The sequence below is a fragment of the Mauremys mutica genome, chromosome 1, assembly GCF_020497125.1.
Source record: "Mauremys mutica isolate MM-2020 ecotype Southern chromosome 1, ASM2049712v1, whole genome shotgun sequence".
NCBI lineage: Eukaryota > Metazoa > Chordata > Testudines > Geoemydidae > Mauremys > Mauremys mutica.
In genome coordinates, this window is record NC_059072.1 from 328,655,753 (window position 1) to 328,682,311 (window position 26,559).

Below are 26,559 nucleotides of genomic sequence, written 5' to 3' on the forward strand. Positions count from 1 at the left end.
TATTGTAATGTACATTCTGATGGGGAATTCAGGCCCCTATGTGTAATACAGAAAAGGTCTTTTAAAAAAAAAAAAAGACAAGTCTGATCCAATTTCCATTAAAATCCACGGGCATCCTTACATTGATTTCACTGGGAGATGGATTGGGCCCCAGATGCACATCTACGTCTAATTTGGAGGAAGTCTGTCTGGGAAAAGCAGCCTTAGAGCTTTTCTGATATGGTACATTGAACACTTGTGGTACACCCAAAAGAGCTGGCAAGAAATAAATTATGCCCATGTCAGGCTGGCATGATAGATGTGAAATCTGTTAATAAGGCTGTGAAGCAGGTGATAGATGGTGTAATAAAGTTTAAAAAAAAACACCAAAAGATGCTAAATCCTAGATCTAATCTATTTAGTTGGTGTGGTGGTGGCAGGGCTCTGAGGCTGGTTCATATACTTCAGATTAAGTGGAACAGGAAGGAGTTGGTACATATATTTTAAAGAGAAAAGATTTTGTTTTTGTTTTTGCAGTCTACAGTCTACTATCCAGTTAATGCATAGTCTAAAAGACCTTTTAATCTCAAGATTTTCAGATACCCAGTTGGTGATCTATGGAATGTCAAATCTCCTAACAGGTGCACACGCACTTGCACGCGCTCGCTCTCTCTCTCTCTCTGTTCTGTACTGATCAAAGGGGAGAGCTACTACTGCTTCTTTGTCTCCTGGCTTTACGAATAACCCTATATTCTCAGTTAACTGTTCCACTGCTTTTGGTTTAAAAACAAAACAGCACCAAAAAAAAGGATACCTGTAAAAGAAATAAAATGAGAGGGCAGTGCCATGGAGTGACAAAGCACATAATCCATTAACAGATCGATCAAGACGACAGGACTGGTTAAATTAAAAGTAGAAGTTTTGTTGGGAGTTGAATTTTTGTGGATTAGCTGTTGGTTTTATTTTCATTGTTGCACTTTTGTTTTGGGACAAAGATACTTAGGGGCTGACCTGAAATTGTGAAGACTGGAAGCCCTTCCACTCGCTTCAGAGGGCTTTGGATCATGCTCCAAAAGCATAGTGTTTTTTGTACACTACTGCGGGGAAAGTGCACCCTGTCCCTTCTTGGGACAGAGTGGGGGTAATGATGGCCCCAGGGCTGAGTCTATACAACCATCCCTTGTCTTGGGATAGCTTGGCCTAGGGGTAGAAGTCAATATGGCTGATCTCTCTCAGGTCTGTGTGGCCTAGTGGTCAGAGCCAATAGGACTGCCCTGTTCAACAGGGCTGTGAAGCCTAGCAGCCGAAGTTAGTATAATGGCCCTCTTCAGTAGGGCTGTTTGGCCTGGTGGCCGGTCGGGGAGTGGGCTGCCACCTGGGGGGTGTGGCATGGTGGCTGGGTAGGGGGACCCGGGCCCTTCTTGTTCCACTGGGTCCTAGCTCAGGGCCCTGTCAGTGGCAAGTATGTCCATCAGTGAGGAATCCACCCAAAACACACTGACCCCACATGGCACAATAACTGGTCCCCCTGAAGTACTTCCTACACTGTTCCTGATGCAGTGTCTCTGGGGTCTCTGGGCTCTTTGGTCAGTGTGGCTCCCAGCAGCTCTGACATTCCTTGGGTGTCCTCTGGAATCTAAATGTCCCTGGTTTCCGCCGTCTGGGGCTTCTGTGGTTCCTAGGTTGGAGCTTGCAGTGTCCATCCTCTCTCTTCAGTGGTCACCCTGAGTGAGCTGAGCTGCTCCTTTTCTTATCTAGTCTCCAGCCACAGCATGCCTAGCAGGGCCCATGGGAGCCTGGCCTCCTCAGCCCAGAGAGTAGAGCTAACCCTCGCAGTACCAGAATGGGGGAAGTGCGCCCCGTCACGTAGACATTGATAGAAATTGAAATAAATAATTTAAAAGGCTGATTTAAGTAACACTAAGTAATAGGGCCCTGATCCTGCAAATGTTTATGCACCTACTTCTCTATACGCACATAGGTGGTCCCATTGACTGCAAGTTAAGCATGGGAATAAAATGTTTACAGGATTAGGGCCTCCAATTGCAAGCTCCGTGAAGTCTTTTTGTTTGTACGATACATAGCACACTGGGGTCCCAGTCCTGAATGGGGCTTCTGGTGCTTTATTATCTATAATGTTTACATTATGTTTTATATATATCCTTTGTGCATATGTGTTATGGGTAATACAAAACTTAAGTAGAGTAAATGATCAATGGGGTCTTCTGTAGTCCCTTGGCACTGGGATGAACTTCAGTCTCCAATAGGCTTTTTCATGACATGATTACAAACTACTCTGAATATCAGAAAATATGACATTGGCCCATCCACAGTTGTAGGAAAAGATCTACCTTATGGCTGGCTTTGTGGGAAAGTGGACCAGTGCTTAATGTGCATGATTGAAGCTTCCATTAATACAATTCTATGGAGCACTACTGCTATTGCATTACTCAAACTACTCCGAGGTTTTTGTCAAATAATTCACTAGGAATGGGAAGGGCTTTGATGCTTGCTGTGTCTGAATAGGTAAAAATAGAATTTGTAAAAAAAGCAAAAAGTTACAACTTTGAAAACTACTCCATAGATTATTCTGATTAGTGTATGTCAAGACATTTATTATAAGAGAAACTCTCTCCCTGTAAATGTCTGTCTTTTGTGAAAATTGGTTCCAGTGGAATAAATTGAAACATACTGATGATACTTCGCTCTCAGTGCTGATCGTTACCTTAATTTGTGGTAAGAGAGATACTAAGATATTTTCAAAAAACAGGATTTAAAAAAAAAAGTCAGCAGACAAACTTACTTAATATTTAATTGAAGATTTTATGCAAAGATTCAGTTCTACTGCTTGTAATGCAGGTGAAACTGAATATGCAATAGGGGCCTGATGAAGCTCTGTTGAAGTCAATGGGAATCCACTGACATCAGTGGGGATTGGATTGATTCCTAGGTTGAGATGGTTTGTCATTAAGAGTTGGTGGAGCTAACCACCCACATAGTGACCCAGCTGTATCACACTGTATATGCTATCCCTTAACTTAGGCCTGTTCCATCTATATTTGTCACAGACCTGTGGAGGAAGGGGTGCAGGTGGCTTTACTTGTAAATTTGACATATTTAAATTAGAAGTTATTGAAACACCATTTCATTTTTTTAGACTATTTTTTTCTGAGTAGGACCTTGCTAGGAGACTCAAATGAGAAAGGTGTGAGTTTGACCTAATACACTGTAAGAGTTAAGGACATCAGGAGACATCAGGAATGCAGGTAGCAAGTGGGATAACCCATAGTGCCTAAGTGTATATTCACTCTGAATGCTCCTAAAATATAAACAAGTGCAGAAGGAAGGCAGGAGGTAGAAGGAAAATGCAACTAATAATTTGGGCTAATTATTTCAGGAGGGTTAGTTGTAGCAAATATGATTTTACCCCTGTGAAGCTGGCAAACTGAGTGAGCATTTGGATTGCTGCCTTGTTAGACCAAAGGAGGGCTTGTTTAGGGTGACCAGATTTCCCAATTTTATAGGGACAGTCCCGATATTTGAGGCTTTGTCTTATATAGGAACCAATTACCCCGTCCCAATTTTTCATATTTGCTATCTGGGCACCCTAGGTTACTTTAATCTGTACAACCAACTTTTCAGGAAGCACAAAGTTGTTTTTGTTTTGTTTTTGTTTTTTTAAAAACAATTCTCATCTTTTGCCCTTAAATAGCTTATTTTTGACCGCCTGTGCTTTTGCTCCCTCTTTAGCTTGTACTACTTTACTGTTGTTTGCATTCTGGGAAATCATTGTTTGGTGAACACTTATTGAAAATGCCGTGTGCTGCTACACCTTGCAAACAGAGAGAGAGAACTTGAGGGATAAGAAGTTCCTTATACTTGTCTTACAACTTGATTAGTGTTGGTTTTATTGCATTCAAACCAGGAAATGGCTGTCAATAAAACAAATGCATTCTGCGGCAGTTGTAGTGCAGAATTAATGTACATGTGTTGTTTTAAGACCCTGACCAGTAGAGACAAGGATTTTCCCCGCAATATAATAACCTGGTGGCAAAATAAATATATACGTATAATACATTGGATAAATATGTGTGATCCTGTATCCCCGTAGTGGCCAGTTCACATAGAGGTTAAAGATGGGATTTTCAAAATAGTCTCTCAGCCAAAGGGAACTGTGCTCCTAACTCAGACCAGTTTGAAAACACCACCCTAGGAATCTACTACAATTCCCTGCTTGTATTTTTGATGCCAAAAATCTCAGATTCCAATCAAAGTTCTAATAATGGCATCTAAAGTTTGCAGTAGGTTTTCCAGCAAAAGACTAAAAAGTCAGTTTTAAAGAAAAATATCTTTTCAAGTCATCTTTATATATTCTAAACTCTGTATTCCAAAATGTTTCATTCAATGGTTGGTAGATCACTCTTTTATTCAGTGAGATGTTTTGGAATGTCCAGTCCAGTTCAGAGGACTTGTTTTTTCTTTGTGATTTTTGCTGAATGCCTTTCACTCTTTTGTGTCTGATGGGGAAAGGGAACTTACCCTCTACAGAGATTCCACATTAGTCATTGCGCTATTTTGGAATACCCAGAAGTGGACAAGATTCAGAAAATCTGCCATGAGATGTTTGAATTATGGCTTTTTGTCCTAGAGGGACTCCTCTTGCTTTGGGATAAGAAGATTCACTCTAAGAAAGGGAGGACACATGAGTTTTTCGCCAGTGCCCCATCCAAAACTAGACTGATCCTTTGGCCTCGGACTTGGATTGGGAGCAGCGTGTAGCTACCCCACTGAAAAAGGGGAAGAGTCTTTTCTCTGCTGGAGCAAGAGAAGAGGCATTCTAGGTAGTGAAGCCTGTTTTCAGGGTGTAGTTACTTCCTCCCTCACCTTGTGCTGGGCCAGTTCCACTGTCTGGCAAGTGGTGTAATCATGTCATGAAAAAACTTATTGGAGACTGAAGTTCACGCCAGTGCAGAGGGACTGTAGAAGACCCCAGGGATCATTTATGTTACTTACATTTTTCATTACCCATTGTATTGTCCACTGGGTTGCAAGGGAATAGCCGGTCTTTAGCCCATGCTTTCTCCTTCCATGCACACCCAAGTTGCAACTGGAGTAGGTCCAACCTAATCCCCCTTACTCTGTTGTGTGATTGTGCGGGAATCTTGCCTTCATAATATAGGATATCAATGTACAGCTTCCATTTAAAATAATCTAATTTTTTACTCCATGTGCAGAAGGGCAGGGGGGTGGGTCTGTGGGTTATTTTATTTTTTTGTTTCAATCTAGCCAACTCTTATTCATTGGAAATTAAATAGCTAAGAACTTGGCTTTATGGAGGTAGTTGCAAATGCAGGATTTTATTTTCTTTCCTTTTTCTTTTACATTACAGCAAATTACTATTTTCCATCCAGTACTCTGATTTTCCTTAAGCTAGATCCCTGCTGCATAGACACTGCCATTCCGTGTTCTTCAAGAAGTTACAATAGAAAATGCTAAAATTCCTTTCTTCAGTTAGGAGGCTGTTGCACATTATGTAACACCCTGGGGATTTCTAAAAATAACCTGAAACGTGTAAGTCACTTTGCTGCTGGATGGAATAACGTCTTCTGACAATGCTCTGAGATGAGTTTATAAGCAAATACTGAGGGTTCCAGTCCTGCAAGGTCCTGAGCATCTCCTGAGTAGTACTGAGCACCATCTGCTTCAGTGCACTTCATTTGGTGCATCAGTCCTTAAATGCATACACGTTTCCATGCACCTGTGGGAAAGGTTCGTGCCCTCCCTTCCCTCTAAGATAAAAACTTGGTTTGGTTGAAATCAGAGCTGAATGAAATCAGTCATTCTCATATCAGATTTAGGTTGTTTTGTGATTAATTGTGAGATCCCCAAATTAACCAACTTAGGTGTAGTGAGAATGACTTGAGTGCCGTACCCACTTTGTACTCTGTCTTTCTGGCCCATTGGTTCTTTACTTATTTAATCCACAATGGAATAGCTTCAACAGGAAAGACTGAGGGAGCTCTGCATCAGAATATCCTGTAGCCCAGTGGTTAGGGCACATGCCTCAGAGGTGGATGATCCCTGTTCAAATCTCATCTCATAAGAAGATGGGGGGGGGGTCACCCACCTCCCACGTGCGTACTCTGGCTCAAGGTATTGAGGGAGGCTTCTTCTCCACCTGGTGGCTGTTTTGTGTGAACTTGCCTGAAGGGCCAGTCTGGTAGGCATACTCATCGGGGGGCCCCCCACAAGTTAGGCTGGTGAACATCTATCTGTCTTCCCTGGTTTGTGAATTGCACAAGGGCGCAGGTGGGAGCTAGTCATCTGGATACCTAGAGGGAGGCAGCAGTGCACATGTGCATAGGCAGAAACATAGGTACCGAGGAACCTTTTCAGTGCAAAAACTTAGGTACCCAGGGAGTCTAGGCACCTGTAGGATTCAGCAGGTGTATGAATTGCAGTGGTCTCAAAACTGGGACTTAGACGCTTGAATCTAAAATACTGGAGCAAACTAGAACTTTTGAGCACAGTGGTCAAAAGCCATTTGATTTTTAGGAAGGATCCCCTTGAAGCTTACCAGTTTTGTTAAAAGGTTATAAAGTGGCTATGAAAGCAGCAAAGAATCCTGTGGCACCTTATAGACTAACAGACATTTTGGAGCTGTGGTAAATTGCAGTGGTAAAGTGCTTTTCATAAGTTCTCTTGAAATGGGTGTGTATCATTATTACCTATATAATAAATACTTTAAAGTGGTAAAGGCAAAGTGGCTGTGGTAAATTGCAGTGCTTGTAGTAAATTGGAGGTGTCAATATCAGTGTGAAATTTGTTCTCCAGTTTGGTGTTATTGCTTTTGACGTAATTGTAAGTATAAAACCTAGAAAAACTTAGAAGTGTCCAACTTTTTTTTTTTTGGAAATATCAAGAAAGGCAAGATAGCAATATTTCAGCGTGCAACTCACATGAGCTATTCATTACTATAGCTAACTAATTTGCCCCACTGGTGGGGCAGCTAGGAATTCTAGTGGGAGATGAAACTGCACTCCTTAGCATGTTTTGTGTCTTGGTGATGTCATTTATTTATGCATTTAAATAATCGTTACAACTAATAATAATACTTGGCTTTTATATTTCTCTTTTTATCATCAAAGATATTTAGTAATTGATTGTCAAGCACCCTTTCTGCAATAGAGATCTTCCCCTGTGTGGAAACTGACAAGCGGGACAGTGAACAAGACAGTGAGTCAGCTTCAGGGTTGAGATTAGGATTTGGGATTTCCTGATTCCTGTGATTAATCCACTCAATTTTCATGATATTTATTCTAGAAAACAAACAAAAAAGCTATCCAGTTCTCTTAGACTGCTTTGGCAAGTAACATCTGAATTTCTGCTTCCCCTTCACTATCCTGACATCGTACACGATTTTTCTTATGGGACTGTTGCAAGGAAGAGACCTTTGGGAATTATCAGTAGTTCTATTTTGTTGCACTGCATGGCACAAAGCTGCCTCATAATAAGTAAATTGCTTTTCTGCAGTACTGCACAGTTTCGTGGCATTAGCCATCTCTTCAGTGTAGCAGCCAACTTCAATGGCCTTCAGTATACGGTATGTTTCACTGTACGTACAGTATCATGGCGTACTATTCTTCCCCTGATCCCGTTTTATGATTTTTTTTCACAAATTCAGAAAATAGCCATGAATTGCAAATATAAGGGAGAAAATTGATAGAAAAAGTGGTATATTTAATTAAAAATATTCTAGGAAGTTCAGATTTAGAATAAATCATCATAAGCACTTGTGAAACAAAGGGCAGAAGATCAGATCTTCAGCTGCTGTAAATAGACATCCCACAGTTGACTAGAGGATATGGTCCAAAGTGTCCGTCCTCAGACTGAACACTCAGTTCAGACAAAATAGATCATGTGTAGTTAAGGTGAAAAAAAGAAGAGAAAAATAATCTTACAGATTGCAATGTATAGAATTGATTGAATAGATGAGGCTGGACCCTCCTTTCAGCACCAAGTCCAAGTGACCAGGTTTGTGGAAAGAAAGTTCTGTGGGGACAAGGAAGGAATTCTGCATTAACCAGATCTTCAGTCTGTAGTAACCTCCTCTGCCCTCTACTCCCACCACTCAGTGTGGGGAAAATGACCAGCTCCTCAGTGCAGCAGTGATTCTCCGATTCTGACTGCACCTCCATGCAAGTTTCACTGCAGAAATGTGGAGGGTGCTCCTGCATGCAGGAGGTGCAGAGTCCCTGTATAGGCTCGCTAAATTATGGTGCCCTTGCACACCTAACTCACTGCAGGCAACGGCAGTGAAGGAAGACAGGATTTGCCATGTAGACCTTACAAATGTAAGTAAAAGAAGAATTAGGGTTTCAAATGTGGTGAATGAAATAAAAACTCTGGTACAAATGAATTCCCTAAAAATCTCCCTTCAGGGTAAAATTACCCACCTATTCAGCCAGCTATTTACACTATACCCTGTATTCTAGTATGGAAAATGCACTTCTCCATTTCCCCTCCAGCATTCCAACTGGGCAATTATAATTTTCTCATAATCATACAGAAAAGCAAGATTTAGATTATTAAACATGACTTCTTAATTTGTTGAGGGAACAGAGTGGCCAAATATACATATCTAAAGTACTTAGACTGCTTAATTTTACTCACACAAGAAGTTCCATTTAATCCACTCCTATGCATAAAGCACGTGCCTAACTATATTTTGCAGGTGTGAGGCCTAATGCCATAACCCGACCCTCTCCTCTAGAAAGGAAAAGGAAATACAGTAGGCTAGGACTATAACAGTGAAGGCTAAGACTATAACAGCGTTTAAAAGAGAACTGGATAAATTCATGGTCGTTAAGTCCATTAATGGCTATTGGCCAAGATGGGTAAGAAATGGTATCCCTAGCTTCTGTTTGTCACAGGATGGAGATGGATGGCAGGAGAGAGATCACTTGATCATTGCCTGTTAGGTCCACTCCCTCTGGGGCACCTGGCATTGGTCACTGTCGGTAGACAGGATACTGGGCTAGATGGACCTTTGGTCGGACCCGGTATGGCTGTTCTTATGTTCTAGTAGTCACAACACAGGGAAAATTGCATAGTTATCAAAGTCAAAGTGGAAGCTGTCTGCTTATAGGAATATTACGAAGGCTACAGAATGAGACCTGCTCAAAGAAGCAGGAAATTTTGTTTCAGAAACTTACTGATGGGCATCTCTGAGCATACAGTTAACAGAATTTTCCAAATTATTTACTTCACCCTTTCATCAATGCACCACGTGCTGCTGTAGAGTCACCAGATTTTTCTGTAAGGACTAGGTGATAGAGTTGGCATTCAGTTTGTTGGCTCTTGATCTCATGATTAATATTCCTAGGACAATGGGAATCCAGAGTAGCTGTTGGCTTAGAGAACTCAGAGGCAGTCCCTTACCTTCTAAAATAGAGGCATTGGAGTGTACCACAGTAATTTGACTACTTACTTGGTAGGTCTTTGGGAGGGAGGTTAGTAGGAGACTCTACTTGTCCTCATTCTGATGAGGCTGAGTTTGTGATGAAAGTAAATATCTCTCAGAGCCTGCATTTTTATTTATCTTTCTGAGACTATTAGACTGTACAATAATTGCAAAAGAACATAGTCCTTTAAACAATAATGTGTAATTATTATTTTCAGAGGGTTTATTCTGCTCAATTATTCTAGTGTGAATTGGGAGTAACGCCCACTCAAGCCAGTGCTCTCGATTTATGCTGATGTAAGAGAGCAGAATTTCCCTTTAAAGTATTTATTATATAGGTAATAATGATACACACCCATTTCAAGAGAACTTATCCTACACAGTATGGCTAACTATTTTTTAAAATAAAAATTGAAATGCTTCCATCCTGCACATTAAATACAGTTAATTCAAATTTAAGAAATGCCCTATATATAATAAAAGTGAAAATCTGTGAAGTTCTTGACCAACCTTCCAGTCCAGGGCTAATTTTGTCTCCTTCAGTTTATTTTATGCTCATACCTCTCTCAAAAGTGACATAATATAGCCAGCGGGAGGTGGAGCAATTTAGGATACGTCTACACTGCAAAATAAAGGTGTGTTCTTAACCCATATTAGCTAACTCAGGTTTAAAAACAGCAGTGAAGACATGACAACTTGACTTTAAAGTGGGTTAGCAGCTCAAGTTTAAGTCTATAGGGAAGCCTATTACATAAACCCAAGTTAGCTAATGCAGCTAAACTGAGTTAAGAACACACCTTTTTTTTGGGGGGCAGTGTAGACATGCCTTTAGTGGTGGTAACGCAGGGCATTTTATTTTATAGGCCACTAATAATTAGCACAAAGAAGAGGAAAACAATCATAAGAACATAAGAATGGCCATACTGGGTCAGACCAAAGGTCCATCTAGCCCAGTATCCTGTCTTCTGACAGTGGCCAAGCCAGGTGCTTCAGAGGGAATCATCAAATGATCCATCCCTTGTCACCCATTCCCAGCTTCTAGCAAATAGAGGCTAGGGACACCATCCCTGCCTAATAGCCATTGACGGACCTATCCTCCATGAGTTTATCTAGTTCTTTTTTGATCCCTGTTATAGTCTTGGCCTTCACAACATCCTCTGGCAAAGAGTTCCACAGATTGACTGTGTGTTGGGTGAAGAAATATTTCCTTTTGTTTTTAAACCTGCTGCCTATGAATCCCTGAAAAAGGAGAAAAAATTCAAAATGCTATACATGAGAATATTATGTTTGGCAATTTGCACTACAGAGCTAAAACGTTTCCTGATGTGCCCTTTTAAACTGCTATGCTGTGCATATGAAACAGGCACCTATTTATCTTGTATATTAAATAAGGATCAATATATTTTTAAAATGAGAGTGAGCACTTAATCTTGGATAATTCAGTATGCTGGGTTATATAGTTTAGTAGCTTTCTCATACAAGCAGCATTCAAATGAATCTCCCAGAATGAAGTTAGGGCGTAAAGGCATAGAAATGCACACACTAACAAGAGGCACCTGGGGAAATAAATTAGGCATGTAGCAGTTCAGTTCCCCAAGACCTTTCACTTACTGAATTCTCAGTCTGAGGTTGGCAGTAAGATGTGTATTGCTGGTATCTGGGTTGTACTATATGGCAATCAACAACACAGGCTTGGGAAGGGGCATAGAGCCACCAGCAGCAGACTGAGGGGCAGGAGAGTCCATGCTGGCCAATGGCCAGACTTCAGGGAACCGCCAATGGAAGAAGGAATCTCCCAACATCTCCCCAAGCCACTGAGCAGATGCTTTCCAGCCTTTAGGCACTTACAGTAAGACAATATTACAGATAACATTAGATTGGACGGTTTGGGTTTTTGGTTTTATTTTGGAGGTTGAGGCAGGTGGAAGAAGGGCAAAGTGTTGCAGCAGCAGCTATGGTGAAATGTGTTTGCTTGGGCAGCTGGACGGGTGACAGGAGGGGTAGCAGGAAAAGATGTTTATGCTTAGGGTGTGTTTTGAGGAAAGAATAGTACCGGTATCTAATTCAGATGACATGGTCCCTAGACATCAGCTTGAACTTTGTGCTCCAGAAGCTGTTTGTCCGTCATTCTCTGTCTTTCCTATTTAGAATGTAAACTCCTTGGGCAGGGAATGTGTCCTCCTATGTGTACGTTCATTACCTAACACGATAGGGCTTCAGTGCTGATTGGGACCTTTGGGCATTACTGGAATATGAACTTGAATCATGATAATTAGAATGATCCATGCTTGTTTTACTTGTGACTGAAAGTAATGTAGAACAGTCACTGAGAGTTCTACTTTACTGATTCTCTGCTCACTTAAAACATATATGTCTCCCGGGCTGTCTTTTGACTGTCTTCCTGAAGAAACAACGGAACCATTTCTTATCGCAATCAAACCAATATAATCCTGAGTAAGTCATAGAATCATAGAATCTCAGGGTTGGAAGGGACCTCAGGAGGTCATCTAGTCCAACCCCCTGCTCAAAGCAGGGCCAAACCCAACTAAATCATCCCAGCCAGGGCTTGGTCAAGCCTGACCTTAAAAACCTCCAAGTCAGTGGAGATCAGAGTGTAGCCCATAACCTTTTTCATTAGGAAACATTCTTCAGTTGGAGTGCTGGTGAACAGTGCTAGATGTATGGAAAACTTCAGTGCTCTATCCACTGAAGAGCACATTACAGTCAGTGGCACTGCGAGCTTCTGCATGATGCTCTGCTGACGTGCCTCAATGCTGAAATTGAAAGACTGCACTTAAGCATTTAAATATAGTTCAGCTTTGATGCCCTCTCTGGCATAGGCGGCAGGTTTGTATAATTTTTGGTGGGGCCCAAAATGGTGGTGCCCCCCCGCTCCCGCCCTGTAAGCCGATATAAAATGAAGCTACAACGCGTCAGCGCCACAAGATTACAAGGGTCAATTAAAAGTGGAAAGTCAGAAGCAGCACTTGCCTACTTCAATATACAGTATTATATTTTGTTGTACCTGTTGTGATGAAGTGGGAATGTTCTTAATATTTTCTCTGAATACTGTGTGGGTGCCTCAGTTTCCCCTGCAAGATGCCAACTGAAGGTGTTGGGGACAAAGAAATCAGGTGGCCTCCTTGTCCGGAAGAGACACAGAGGCCAGAGGAGGGAGTGTCAGTTTGGAGCTGGCTGGGGAAATGGGGAGAGACTCAGAACTTGGTTCTGGGCTCCCCACCCCGCAAGATGGACCTGACCGAGGGGTTCTGTTTTCTGTACCAACAAGCTCTGTTTAAACTGTGTTCCCATCATCTAATAAACCTTCTGTTTTACAGTCTGGCTGAGAGTCACATCTGACTGCCGAGTTGGGGTGCAGGGACCTCTGGCTGCCCCAGGACCCCGCCTGGGCGGACTCACTGCGGAAAGTGCATGGTGTGGAAGGGCATGCTGAATGCTCTGAGGTCAGACCCAGGAAGGTGTAAGCTTCTTGCCCTGGAGACAATCTGCTCAGAGAGGAGGCTCCCCCAGAGTCCTGACTGGCTTTGAAGGAGTGGTTCCAGAGCATCCCAGCATCTCCTTCCACCCCATGCACTTCTCAGAAGTCCACACAGGCACTAACACTCCCTCCTCTGGCCTTTGTCAAGAAGGCTAACATCATTTTGGGCTGTATAAGTAGGGGCATTGCCAGCAGATCGAGGGACATGATCATTCTCCTCTATTCAACATTGGTGAGGCCTCATCTAGAGTACTACGTGCAGTTTTGGGCCCCACATTGCAAGAAGGATGTGGAAAAATTGGAAAATCCAGTGGAGGGCAACAAAAATGATTAGGGGGCTGGAGCACATGACTTCTGAGGAGAGGCTGAGGGAACTGGGATGGTTTAGTCTGCAGAAGAGAAGAATAAGGGAGGATTTGATAGCTGCTTTCAACTACCTGATAGGGGGTTACAAAGAGGATGGATCTAGACTGTTCTCAGTGGTAGCAGAGGACAGAACAAGGAGTAATGATCTCAAGTTGCAGTGGTGGAGGTTTAGGTTGGATATTAAGAGAAACTTTTTCACTAGGAGGGTGGTGAAACACTGGAATGGGTTACCTAGGGAGGTGGTGGAATCTCCTTCCTTAGAGGTTTTTAAGGCCCGGCTTGACAAAGCCCTGGCTGGGATGATTTAGTTGGGAATTGGTCCTGCTTTGAGCATGAGGTTGGACCTTATGACCTCCTGAGGCCCCTTCCAACCCTGATATTCTATGATACTCTAAACTGACCACCAAATTTAAGTTGCGTTTTTTTCCGGTCAGGTGAGGACTCTGGGGCAGGGCTGGGGATAAGGAACTTGGGGTGCAGACAGGCTGCCCCAGGGCTAGGGCCAAAGAGGACTCCCCTCCACCCTCCCTGGCAGCAGCAAGCTCCAGGGGAGGGACCCCTCCTCTCCCCCGCAGTTCACTGCACATGCTCCTAGGGTCCCTCTCAGGTCCAGAAGGCCCACTCGGCTCCCCTATGGTGGGTACCGAGGGGGGAGGTTGCCATCACGTGTGGCCTCCCCTGCTGCCACCCCTCACCATAGCCTCACTAGGGATGGGGCTGCCCCTTGCCCAGCATGGTGCAGGAGTGGGAACTGCAGGGTGGTAGCTGGGGAGGGGCACAGTATCACAAAATTCACCTAAGCCCCAGCTGCACAGGTCTAGGAAGCTCCCCTCCCCAGTGGTGTAGCCAGGTTCTAACATCAGGGGGAGCAAACATATCCAATTACTAAAAAAGATGCCAGCCAACATATCCAATTACTAATCAGGTAGTTCTATAACAGGCTGCCCTGACCCCATCACCCCCTGAAGCACAAGGTAGGGGTAGGCACCACCATGTTGTGCAACAAACACTTGACAAAATTACTGGACTTAGTGACGGACAATGCAGGCAGGTGGGTATTATGTCATTCAATCATTCAACCCATAAAATTGCACACATTTTGCCTCAGTGAAATTAAATATCCAGAGAATTACTGGGCCTGTGATGATGATGATGACCAGGGCTTGCTCACCTGTGGCTCCCCCTCCCTGTGCTGTGGAGGCACAGCCAGGCAGGTCTGCATCTGCAGGCAGGCACCCTGCCTCAGGTGCAGCTCCCATGGGCCCTGCTAGCTACTAGACTGGGAGCCTCCCGTCCAATGGAATGGGCTGGGCTGGGGGGCAGAAGGCAAAGGGGGAGATTGTAGGGAGCTTTGAAGGAGGGGAGGGGAGTGGGCTGGCACAAAGGGGAGGGCTCTTTGGAGAGGAGTGACAGGGGCACAGGGGTCATTGGGAGTCTCTCGAGGGGGCAGAGGGTTGTGTGGGTCTCTGTGGGGCAGGGGGCTGTGATGGGCAGAGCCAGCTGCAACCTGGGTCTGCTCTGCGGGGGGTGTTGCTATAGTCCCCTCAGGAAGCCCCCCCCCCATCCTGTGTATTTTATACCAGCCCCGGGGTGCCCATTGCTGCTCCTTTCCCCACCCACGACTCCATCTGTCTGTCCCCATATCTCCCCCAGCTGTGTCCGTCTGTCTGTCCCACAACCCCCTGGCTGTGTCCTTGTGTCGGTCTGTCCCACAACCCCCGGCTGTGTGTGTCTGGCTGCCCCCACCACCCCCGGCTGTGTGTGTCTGTCCCCCTTCCCCCCCGCTGTGTGTGTCTGTCCCACAACCCCCTGGCTGTGTCCTTGTGTCTGTCTGTCCCACAACCCCCGGCTGTGTCTGTCTGTCTGGCTGCCCCCTACTGTGTGTGTCTGTCCCACCACCCCCAACCCCCTGGCTGTGTCTGTTTGTCCCCACCAACCCCGCCCCCGGCTGTGTCTGTCTGTCTGTCTGTCTGCTCCCCGCTGTGTGTGTCTGTCCCACAACCCCCAACCCCCTGGCTGTGTCTGTTTCTCCCCACCAACCCCCCCGCCCCCTCCCGGCTGTGTCTGTCTGTCTGTCTGCCCCCCGCTGTGTGTGTCTGTCCCACAACCCCCTGGCTGTGTGTGTTTGTCCCCACCAACCCCCCCTCCCCGGCTGTGTGTGTGTGTGTCTGGCTGCCCCCACAGCTCACAGGCTGTGTCTGTCTGTCTGTCCGTCCCCCCCCCCCCGTGTGTGTCTGTCCCACAACCCCCTGGCTGTGTGTGTTTGTCCCCACCAACCCCCCCTCCCCGGCTGTGTGTGTCTGGCTGCCCACAGGTCACCATCTGTGTCTGTCTGCTGCTCACAATGCCCAGGGCTCAGCCGCTGCCTGTGGCTCGCTCCCCCTCCCTGCTGTGGAGGCGCGGCCAGGCAGCTCCGGCACCGCCCCCGGCAGCTCCAGTCCAGTCTGGGAGTCCAGTCGCTCCTGAGGCCCCTCCCGGGAGCTGCCGCTGCGGTGCGTGAGAGCGCCGGGTGTTGCAACGCGGGGACCCCCAGCACAGGGCCTGGGACCCAAACATTGGTGGGGCTGAGCCCAGCTCCTGGATTATTGGTGGGGCCTGGGCCCCACGGGCCCATATAACTCGCCGCCCCTGCTCTCTGGCTTTGGCGTTTGAACTTCTACTGCCAGCAAAGGTGTCAGTTGTAATAGACTTAGGGCTTGTCTCCATGGCCCCACGGTGCAGAATATGGCAGTGTAAGTTGTAGTGTGCCCTAAAATATTGCACTGTAACTGCCCTGTGTAGGCTCTGCTAGCGTGAATGAAAATGTACCTAGCTCCTGTTAATGTGGTCCATTTTCATTCGCACTAGCAGGGTCTAGCAGCCTGTAGTTACAGTAACTCTTTGGTGCACCTGCAGTTCACACTGCAGTAGTCTGCACTGTGGGGCTGTGTACACAAGCCCTCAGGCTTCATTCGCATAGGCCACTGACGATCTTCCTTAGGGAAGTGACAGTTGACAGCTAACAGCCTGAGTTAGATTTGAGCCAGTAACTGAGATGAATGTTTCTGCAGATCATGATTGAGGCCTGAGAACATTCTGATTCTTCACAAGACTTTTCTGTCCTGTCTGGCCTTTCTGATTATTTTTTCCATTTTGCAAATACACTTCAGGTATCTTGTGAATCCTATATTGGCAGGTAATAAATGATAACAAATGTAACAGAATGTTTCCTTTCTTATAATGCAAGAATAGAGAGACATCCAGCAAAACTGAAAGGGTCAATAGGAGCACCTAATTTACCTTCTCTGAGCCATTCAGTATTTGTATGCTTCTGTCATGTCCCCTTATTTGCTTCCTCTCTAATTCAGCCTCCTCTGACTCAGTCAGTAATTGGGTTTTTTTAATAGACCCTAAGCTATTTCACTGTCTGTCTCATTCAAATGATTTCCCTCTTCTCCTTTAATCTCTTTTCACGCTTGTTGTGAATTATTGTTAGTTAATAGAGAGAGAGCTACTGTGGAATTTGCTTTTCAGGCCAGCCACATTCTAGTTGCAAACCTAGTAACATTCGCATTGGGATTCCCTCAGAGATCTTTTCCACTTATCCAGAATGCTTTGTTCAGTTCTGGAAGAACCCTTCATCCAGTTCGCTGGGATCCAAAAAACTCAGTTCAACTCCAGTTCGTCACTCCAGTTACTTTATTAGGCATGTAACAGCTCTTGGGTTTAGTTATGGAGGATACCACAATTCCAATTCATGTCACACACTACACACTTGACTTTATATACATCTTTCCTAGCTACTAACATCTACACCAGTGGTTCTCAACCAGGGGTATGCGCACCACTGGAGGTACGCAGAGGTCTTCCAGGGGGTACACCAATTCTTCTAGATATTTGCCTAGTTTTACAACAGGTTACATAAAAAGCATTAGAGAAGTCAAACTAAAATTTCATATAGACAATGACTTGTTTATATTGCTCTATATGCTATACACTGAAATGCAAGTATAATATTTATATTCCAATTGATTTTTTATAATTATATGATTAAAATTAGAAAGTAAGGAAATTTCCAGTAATAGTATGTTGTGACACTTGTATTTTTATGTCTGATTGTAAGCAAATAATTCTTAAGTGAGGTGAAACTTGGGGATATGACCACTCAGACTCCTGAAAGGGGTATAGTAGTTTGGAAAGGTTCAGAGCCACTGATCTATACTACTTGTATGTAAGGACCATCTTGCATAAGGCAAACTTATCAGTTCAAGATGTTTCTGCCTACTTTGTTTACTATAAACATACCCACAATAGCTTAGTTAATTCCTGCCTCCTTTATTTATTCTAAACATACACAACAGTTAGTTGTTTCAGCAAGTACTCATCTGGCGTTGTCTTGTCTTAACTTGGGCCTTCTCCTGTCAGCTAAGTTATCCCTGCAATTAGTTATGCTCATCCTAAGAAGCATATTTTACTGTGATTTTTCACATTTAAATGTGATACAGGTGTGTCCAGGATCTCATTTTTGGGTATCATTGTGACAGAATGTCATGCTGTAGAGCCATGCAAAGAGATACAAGGCTATTTTTCTGACTCACCCTGACAACCAGACCAGGTGAGTCCATAGGTGCTGGAACTATGCGTGCGGGGGATGCTGCTGCACCCCCTGGCTTGAGGTAGTTTCCATTATATGCAGGCTTACAGTTTGATTCATTGGCTCTCAGCACCCCCACTGTACAAATTGTTCCAGCACTTCTGGGTGAGTCTCTTTAGATCCAATTTGGGAGTATAAAAAACTGAGTCTCTCCAAGGCAAAAGGAGAGATAGGAAGTTGTGGAGGTAGAAACCCTAGGAACAGCCAGCTTAAGAGGGGTGCTTAGGGTAAGGTTTATGTTTATTGTTTACGTTAAGGATATAAGATGACTCTGCCAATGGGCCCATTGCATGTGTGTTGAGTGAGAGTCCATGAACACTTATTAATTAATAACTTTGTTTTTAAAACTCCATTTACATTTTGCAGGTGATGGAAGTCAAAGGACAAATGATCCATGTACCCGAGTCAAATTCTATTTTGTTTTTGGGTTCCCCTTGTGTGGACAAGCTGGATGAACTGATGGGCCGAGGCCTACATCTTTCTGACATACCTATCCACGATGCCACCCGTGATGTCATATTGGTTGGGGAGCAGGCAAAGGCCCAAGATGGCTTGAAGAAACGAATGGATAAACTGAAGGCAACATTAGAGCGAACACACCAAGCTCTGGAAGAGGAGAAAAAGAAGACAGTAGATCTTCTTATTTCCATTTTCCCAGAAGAGGTGGCTCAACGGTTGTGGCAGGGGCAGCAAGTTCAGGCCAGGAAGTTTGATGATGTCACAATGCTCTTCTCAGACATTGTTGGCTTCACAGCTGTGTGCGCCCAGTGCACCCCCATGCAGGTGATCAGCATGCTGAATGAGCTGTACACTCGATTTGACCATCAGTGTGGATTCCTGGATATCTATAAGGTAAGGTACTTCAGTCCATAAATTAGGGAAAGCATATCTTCTTAAGTTGCCCTCATAGCTAACTCCCTAAGTTGCAAAGACAATTTTAATAATGTTAAAAATAATTTTAATAAGACAATTGGAAAATGTTATGGTTTTCATTTGTGGAGAATTTTGAGTTTTTGGTGGAAAAATTTGAAATAAAAAATAGTTTAGTTGAAAATAAATAACTTTGATTCTGAAATGCCACTATAGTACCTTATGGGAGCTGTAGTTTAGGTGCTTCATCCTCTCATTTTCCTCTGTGGGCTGGGCTCCCTAGTTAGACTGCCTCCCATGATGCACCACAGTCTCACCTTTTTCTGAGAGGAGGTGGTGCACCATGATTCATAGCCATCGTGTATTACAGCTGAAGAAGTCAGACTGGAGACCTTACTTCATAGAGGAGAATGAGGCACTGGAATGACAGCTTCCATGAGTTACTTCAGTGACCTTTCAGTGTCAAAATACTTCTGTTTTGGGCCAAAAACTTAGATTTTTGTTTTTTTGGGTAGTTTTTCAACAAATAAATCAATATTATCCACAAAAAGCTGAGTGTTTTCACAACAAATTTTCTTTATTTGTAAACCTTGTTTTTTGCAGGAAAAAGTTTCAATGTAATTTGTTTACTTGCTCTAGTTTTCAGGCTCTATTAATTTAAAAATGGAGAAATAACTTTTATTTGGAGATGTACATGCAGACCCTTTAAGAGAAAATATTGTAGGAGAGTACTGCTTTAACGGATGGTTTATTCACAGGTTATGCTGTGTTTTGTGATTTTAATAAAGAAGGAGCCAGATCTTTAACTTCAGCTGGTGTAAATTATTGTAACTCTATTGCAGCCAATGGGAATATGCCAATTTAAATCAGTTGAGATTCAGGAAAATATCCTTGTTAGTAATCGGTTAGAATCTCTCTCTCTTTTTTTAAGCAAAAGAAGAAACACTTCTGTTAATGAGTTCTATCCCATTTGCACTTGCTTCTGAGTCCTTTCAGATTTGAATGGTGCCTATTGTAATTCTGAGGTCCCAAACTCCATCTGTGTGTGGTTTTTTGTTTGTTTGTTTGTTTTGTTCCAGGTCATGTTCAAAATTAAAGGGTTGCATTTTCTGTTTTGGGTTCAGATGTGACAAGCTGATGGAAATTTCATGAGCAGCTGACATTGTGAGATTGCCTCCAGTCAAGGGTCCATGAATTTGCTAGGATTTGTCAATCTCAGCTGATTTGCATCATTAGGACCAAATCTAGTTGAGAACAGCTCATTGGGGTTAAGGTTCAGATTCAGTGAAATCTCAACCTTGACCCCAATCTGGCTCTAGATCTGAACACTGATTCCTCATCTCATTCTACTTGTTAGGAAATGACCGTATAATACAAGGTATAACAACAGTAAAAAAAAAATCTGATGGGTCAAGGAGAGTAGTACAACGTGGACAGTGAAGCTGAAATATGATGGGTAACAGTAAAGGGATTCCTACAGAGATTTCATCCAGACATTTCTAATACAGACTCTAAGAAATATTAAACAAAACAGCATTTCAGAGGAATAGCAGAGGCAGCAAGTTACAGGCCTGGGTGTCTGTTGTTTGTGACAACAAGTAATAAGAACCCACAGATCTACTTCTAATTTGCATATACATGTATTTATGAAAGACTCCTTGTGTAACACTGTGGGGTCTGGGCCCAATGTAGTCTTTTAGGGTTGGATTCACAAGGGATTTAGGTATTGGGGTGGTCCCAACATCTACCTTATGGGTGTCTAGAAAAATCACAGGAACAATCCTGTGACCTAGAAAGCCTGAGTTAGTTGCTCCTATACAGTGAATGAAGAATGATGTTAACTGTATTCTAAAGTGCCTAACGACAAGCGGGGAGCCACCTAAACTAGCCAATAGGAGATGCTAACTAGAGGGATATGTCCTAAACCCCACCCCTCTCACAGAGATTGGTGCCTAAGTTCATGCTGCAGGGAGGCTCCTGTCTTTGCCAGTGATTCAGAACCAGGAACTGCTCTCCTGGAGTCAGGCACTTAGGTGAGAATAATTTAGGCAGGCACCTAACCCCACACAAAACAGGGATAGGAGGAGGTGGTGCCTACCTTGTAACTTTTAGTCCAGTGGTTAGTGCACTCCTCCAGGATGTGAGAGACTCAGATTCAATTCCCCCCCCTCTACTAACAGGGGAAAATAGATTTGAACAGGGGTCTCCCACAGGGCTAAGTGCTATAACCACTGAGCTATGGGATACTCTGATGTGGGCTTCCCTCAAATCTCTCCTGTTGAAGCTGTTCCACTCTGGATAAAGAATGAGAGTGATTTGAACCAAAGAGACACAAAGTGGGAATGACTCTCTAACCCCATGGTTAGGGCATCCATGTGGGAGACCCATGTTCAAATCCCTTCTCCCCCTTTAGCAGAGTGGGGAATTGAACCTATCTTTCTCACATCACAAGGGCTTGAACCACTGGACTAAAAATTTTAAGGTGGCCACCACCTCTTCTGGACGGAAGCTCAGTCAGCAGTCTGAGTACACTGACTAGATCGGGCCCCGAATGTGAATCCAGGCATCTATCCTCCTCAGTCTGTGAATTGCTCTGAGGCTTAGATGGAAAATAGACATCCAGACACTTAGACTAAGACAGCAGTGTATATATCCAGTGGCAGAAACTTAGGCATCGAGTCAGTGTAGGCACCTGCAGCATTGGGTGGGAGTTCTGTGAATTGCTGTAGAGCCTAAAACTGGGTCTTAGACACCTAAAACCAGGCTTAGGGCTTGTACACACTACCATTTATGTTGGTATTACTTATGTAGCTCAGGGGTGTGAAAAAGCCACCCCCCGAGTGACGTAAGTTGCACCGACCTCAGTGCCCATGCGGACAGCACTCTGTAGATAGGAGAGCTTCTCCTATTGACATAGCTACTGCCTCCCGTGGAAGTAGTTTTATTTTGCCGACGGGACTCTCTCCTATCGCCATAGAGTGTCTTCACTAGACATGCTACAGTGGCTCAGTTGCACTGGTGCAACTGCACTGCTGTAGCACTTCTAGTGTAGTGTAGATTAGCCCTAAATCGCCAGGTGTTTACCTTTGTGAATCAGGCTTTAGATCTAGTGCTCTTCAATCCTTCCCTAATCCTGATTTCTTGACCTTTCTCCTCCTTTCCATCAGGAGGTTCATTGGATATAATCATTTTGCTGCTAATAAAAACATTTTAAATTCCCTATACATTGATCTCTACATGTTGCATAATAAATTATTGAAAAAGAAAATTTCTCCTATGTTCCAGTGTGTTACATTTTATTGTCAGAGAATTGATATGGTTTGACTAACCAAACTGTAACCAATCCTGATGAAGTGTGTCCTGGAATCCATCAGATAACTGTCTTGGAATTTGGTTATTTTTCTATAATGTCTGTGCTGGTTTTTATGTATAATTTTTTCTGAGATCTGAAGTGTAAAAAATGCAAACCTGATGAAACTAACTTTTTATAATACCTGGTCTTTCTTGTAAATATACTGCAAGGTGAAACCTCAGTGATATTTGGTGATATTCCCATTACATGATCCTTGAAAGCCACTGATAAAACACCCCGATTAACAAGCACACATTGGTTTACTTTCCCTATTTTTTGCTATCGAAAGACTTGTAAGCATCACTGTTGATAATAGTTAGCGAGCATCTTATTTTCTTTTGTGCCAGTGAAGTAGCTTAATAAAATTATATCAGTAAATTACTAACTGCTTCTGAATTTAAAGATTTAGGGTCCAGTACTGTAATCCTTACTAATGTAAGGCCATGTCTACACTAGCAAGCTTACAGCGGCACAGCTGTACCAATGCAGCTGTGCCACTGTAAGATCACCCATGTAGCCGCTCTATGCTGACAGGAAAGAGCTCTCCTATTGACATAATTAAACCCTCTCCAACAAGTGGTGGTAGCTATGTCAGCAGGAGAGTGTCTCCTGACGACATAGTGCTGTCCACACCAGCGCTTCTGTCGGTGGGACTTGTCAGTCAGAGGGGTGGTTTATTTTATTTTATTTTTTTCACACCCTGGAGCAATGTAAGTTATAGCAACAAAAGTGCTAGTGTAGACATAGCCTTAGTAAATGCTTACCCGCCATGGACTGCTAGGGAGGTTAGGAAGCAGTAACATGGAAGGTTTCAAAAAGGGGAGATGTAAACACAATGTAGCCCTGCCCCTACATAATGTGACAAGGTGGGGCTGTCAAGCTTCAAGGAACCATGAGGCCCATTAACTTCAATGAGACTCCTCATGTGAGTAATGCCTGTCAAGTAACAGTTAAATAGTCAGACCTGTAGTCGCTATCTGAAGGATGTGGATAACATCTATTTAAGGCATCCACTATGCAGCACTGCTGAAAGCATGTGCTCCAGAAGGAGACTCTGGGCCTGATTCTGATCCCAGCTGCAGCGGTGTAAATTGGGAGGAACTTCACGGAACTATTATGGTATGTGCATATAAAACTGTGGGGTGTTCAGTGGCTGCTCCCTCTTCTCTCCCTGAAAGGCACAGTGGGAATAGGAGACAGTGCCATTGCTCTGTTCACCTAGAGCCTCGCCTCATAAACAAACGTATTGTTGAACGGATGTCCTGAGTGCACCCAGGAGTCCCTCCATTTCCTCCCGCCCCCCAAGCACAATGTCTTCTAGCTCTGCCTTCCGGGCAGTTGCCCCAGGCGTCACTCTTTTCCGTAGGGTTTGTCTATGTGGCATGATCAAGCCCTGACTTATTTGAAATGGGGAAAAAAAAAAAAGAAAATATGTAACTTTACCCTTGAGCTTTTTATCTCTGTTACTTTTGGAACAATAAATACGTTAATCACAGAAATAACAGCCTGCAGTGAAAATGGTTTCCATTAGCAGCTTAGTGAAGAGCACGCCAGTGAATTTATATTGCTATGCAAAGGGCAAGGTCAGTTTCTCTCTGCTCCTACAGCCTGAACAGAACTGTGGAAACACCAGCTCCCTGGTCTTAAACTAACAAACACAGTAGCCATTAGGATGAGGACATCCCAAAAATATGAGGAGCTCTGAAGGCCTAACTCCAGCATCCAGTGGAGAACTCCAACAGTTTTACCTACGACCAGATGTGCTGTCGGCCTTGTCATCCTTCATGCATAAGTATGACTAGCCCCTACCTTTTACCATATTTCAGCTTCCTCACTCCTCATACTTGGACAATAATGGATGGGTACCTATAGTGCAGATCAGAAAAATGACAGCGGTTGCAAAATTTTATGATGAGCTTATTTTCTATCTGAAAGATCAGCAGTTTTCAAACAGATTCTGTGGAGTCTGATGGCCTGAAGAGCACTTGGTGGTGGTCTGTATGTTAACGGCTGTCCCTTTTGGTTTCTAGCTGCTAAATCTCATGAAAAAGAATCTACAATTATTCATTACTTTCCTAATGTTAAGTAATTGGTGTAGTTGCTATGGAGATATTATATGATCACAGAGGAAATAGTTCATATGATCACAAATGGGAGAGGAGATGGTGTCATGGAACATCTATAAAGTTGTCAGAAAAAACAGTAGAAAAAGCTGGAGAACCCTTCAGCTAAATGACTGTAATAGCAAATCTGACAGTGTATCCTCCGCAATAACTGTCACACAGACTTGGACGTTAAGGGCCTGTAGCAAAGTGAGACTCACTGGTGAGGCGTCTCCTGCTGGTCATCCTGGGAATTAGCTCTTTTCCAGCTCTGGAGCACCCTCTGCCAGCTGATGTCTTGCCTGCCTCAGGCCCTGTGTGCCTCCCAGACCTCGGCGCCCTTTTCCTCAGGGTTCTGTCCTAGCAGTACCCCCGCACTCTGGGTCTCCCCTCCCAGGGGAACCCCCATCCCTCTAAACCCACCTTGCCTCAGTGGCTACTGCCAGTCATCATCTAGCCCCCACTCACTGGGGCAGACTGCAGTCTAATGGCCACTCATCATTGACAAGGAAGTTTTCCAATAAGGCCTCTGCTTAATCCCGGGCTACATCCCTGCAGCCCTAGTCCCCGTTTAGGTCTTGACCAAGGTTTCAGCCTGGGGAATTGTTAGGCGGGAGCTTCTCAGCTCCTCTTGCCTTTTCCCCAGCCCTGCTCTACTCCCAGTGCCCTAAGCTCCCAGGCAGCCAGGTCCTTCCCCCTCCAAAGCAAGAGAGACTCTTCCAGTTCCTGGCCTCCAGCCCTCTTATAAGAGCCAGCTGGGCCTAATTGGGGCATAGCCCCAGCTGTGGCTGCTTCCCCAAACAGCCTAGCCTGGCTGTTTTTAACCAGTTCTCCAGGAGTGGGGCGGCTGCCTGATTCAGCAAAGCACCTAAGCACATGCTTATCTTTAAGCATGTACCAAGAAAGGAATACGATGAGTTTTATCTCCCATTCCTTTTGAACACTGGCATGGAATCTTTAACTGTCACCAACACATTCATCATAGATGGGTGGAAGTGACATCAATTTAACATTTTACATTAGCGCATCACCCACATAATTACTGCCCTGCAGTGTGAGCATTGGATGTGAGCCCAAATCATGAGGAGACACTTGAATCTATTATTTTCTGAGCCAGAATCAAGAGTGATGCCAGTGACTTATGTGTGCTGTATATGGTACATGTATGTGTTATACATTCTGAGGATTATTACGTCTAGTTAACTGCTTTGAGACATTCCTTGTTGAAATCTGCGAGTTCATGGGAAGACCACATCACAGTACTTAAATTATCTGGCCTGGCATTAGTTTTGAAGGAAGCTTGGCTAAGTCCTCTTAGAAAAATAAAAAGGAACATTTAATTGTTAATCATCCTATTACTTTGACAAGTTATTTTATGGTTTACTGCTTTTTGTATAGCTGTGTGCCACTTTCCACCAGGAATTATTGTATGGTAGTTAAAAGTAAGTATTGTTCTGTTCACTGCAATAAGGTAGTACATTGATGAGGTGACTGAGATCAGATTGTTATAAGCAGAGCTTCAAAAAGTAAACCAAAATAAAAATTCTACTGAATATTTGTATACATTTTTAAACAAAACTTCTTACTGTATTTGCACCCTCCTCTCTTTGCTTTTCACCAAAACAGCAAAATAATATTTTAGCAGAATATTTGCAGAAAGGGAATTTGTAGTCATGAGTATTTGTATCTGAAACCTGATTTTAAGTGTTATGCTCATCTAACCAGGGAACAGAAACATACCAGGTGACTTATTTGCAATCAAAACAGCTCAGTTTTCAAATACCCTTCTGTATAAGCAACAGATCAAGAATAATTTGCAGAGATTAGTTGGTGAGTACTTTTGAATAGCAAATTTGGGGAAATTGACATCTGTTTGTAAAACATAAAATAAGGGAAAATTAATCACCTGTTACCAGTTATTCACCCAGCTCTGCTTTTAAAGTGTGTTGAATTCAGAATCTCAACGTGAGAGAGAGCTTTTGGCCTTGAACTAAGAAAGGGAAGCTAACCAAAACGTAGTAATAGTTCGCCATTATTTCACACTTTGCATCCAAGGATCTCAAAATGCTTCTCAGTAATTAATAGCTTTCCTTGACAACTTCCTGTGATGTAAATATTAAATATTTATTATCTCGCATAACAGATGAGACATAAAGCGGTGAAGGGCTTCAAAGTGTACATGCACAAGTTCATGCATTTTTTTTGATGGCAGACTTAGGCACATGCAAACTCTGGTCAGTAAACAGGTGCAAACTGATGTTAGTATACACATACACACACTGGGTATTTGTACAT

The 26,559-nt window shown here is 43.6% G+C and overlaps 1 protein-coding gene across 2 annotated transcripts in view; it reads left to right on the forward strand.

The window, feature by feature from the left end:
* Positions 1–26,559, forward strand: part of GUCY1A2 (guanylate cyclase 1 soluble subunit alpha 2) — a 264,368-nt gene that overhangs the window by 130,490 nt on the left and 107,319 nt on the right. For both annotated transcript variants that reach the window (XM_045018738.1, XM_045018748.1), the window contains exon 5: positions 18,307–18,792. In XM_045018738.1, coding sequence (XP_044874673.1) covers positions 18,307–18,792 — 486 coding nt within the window. The remainder of the gene's footprint in view (positions 1–18,306; positions 18,793–26,559) is intronic.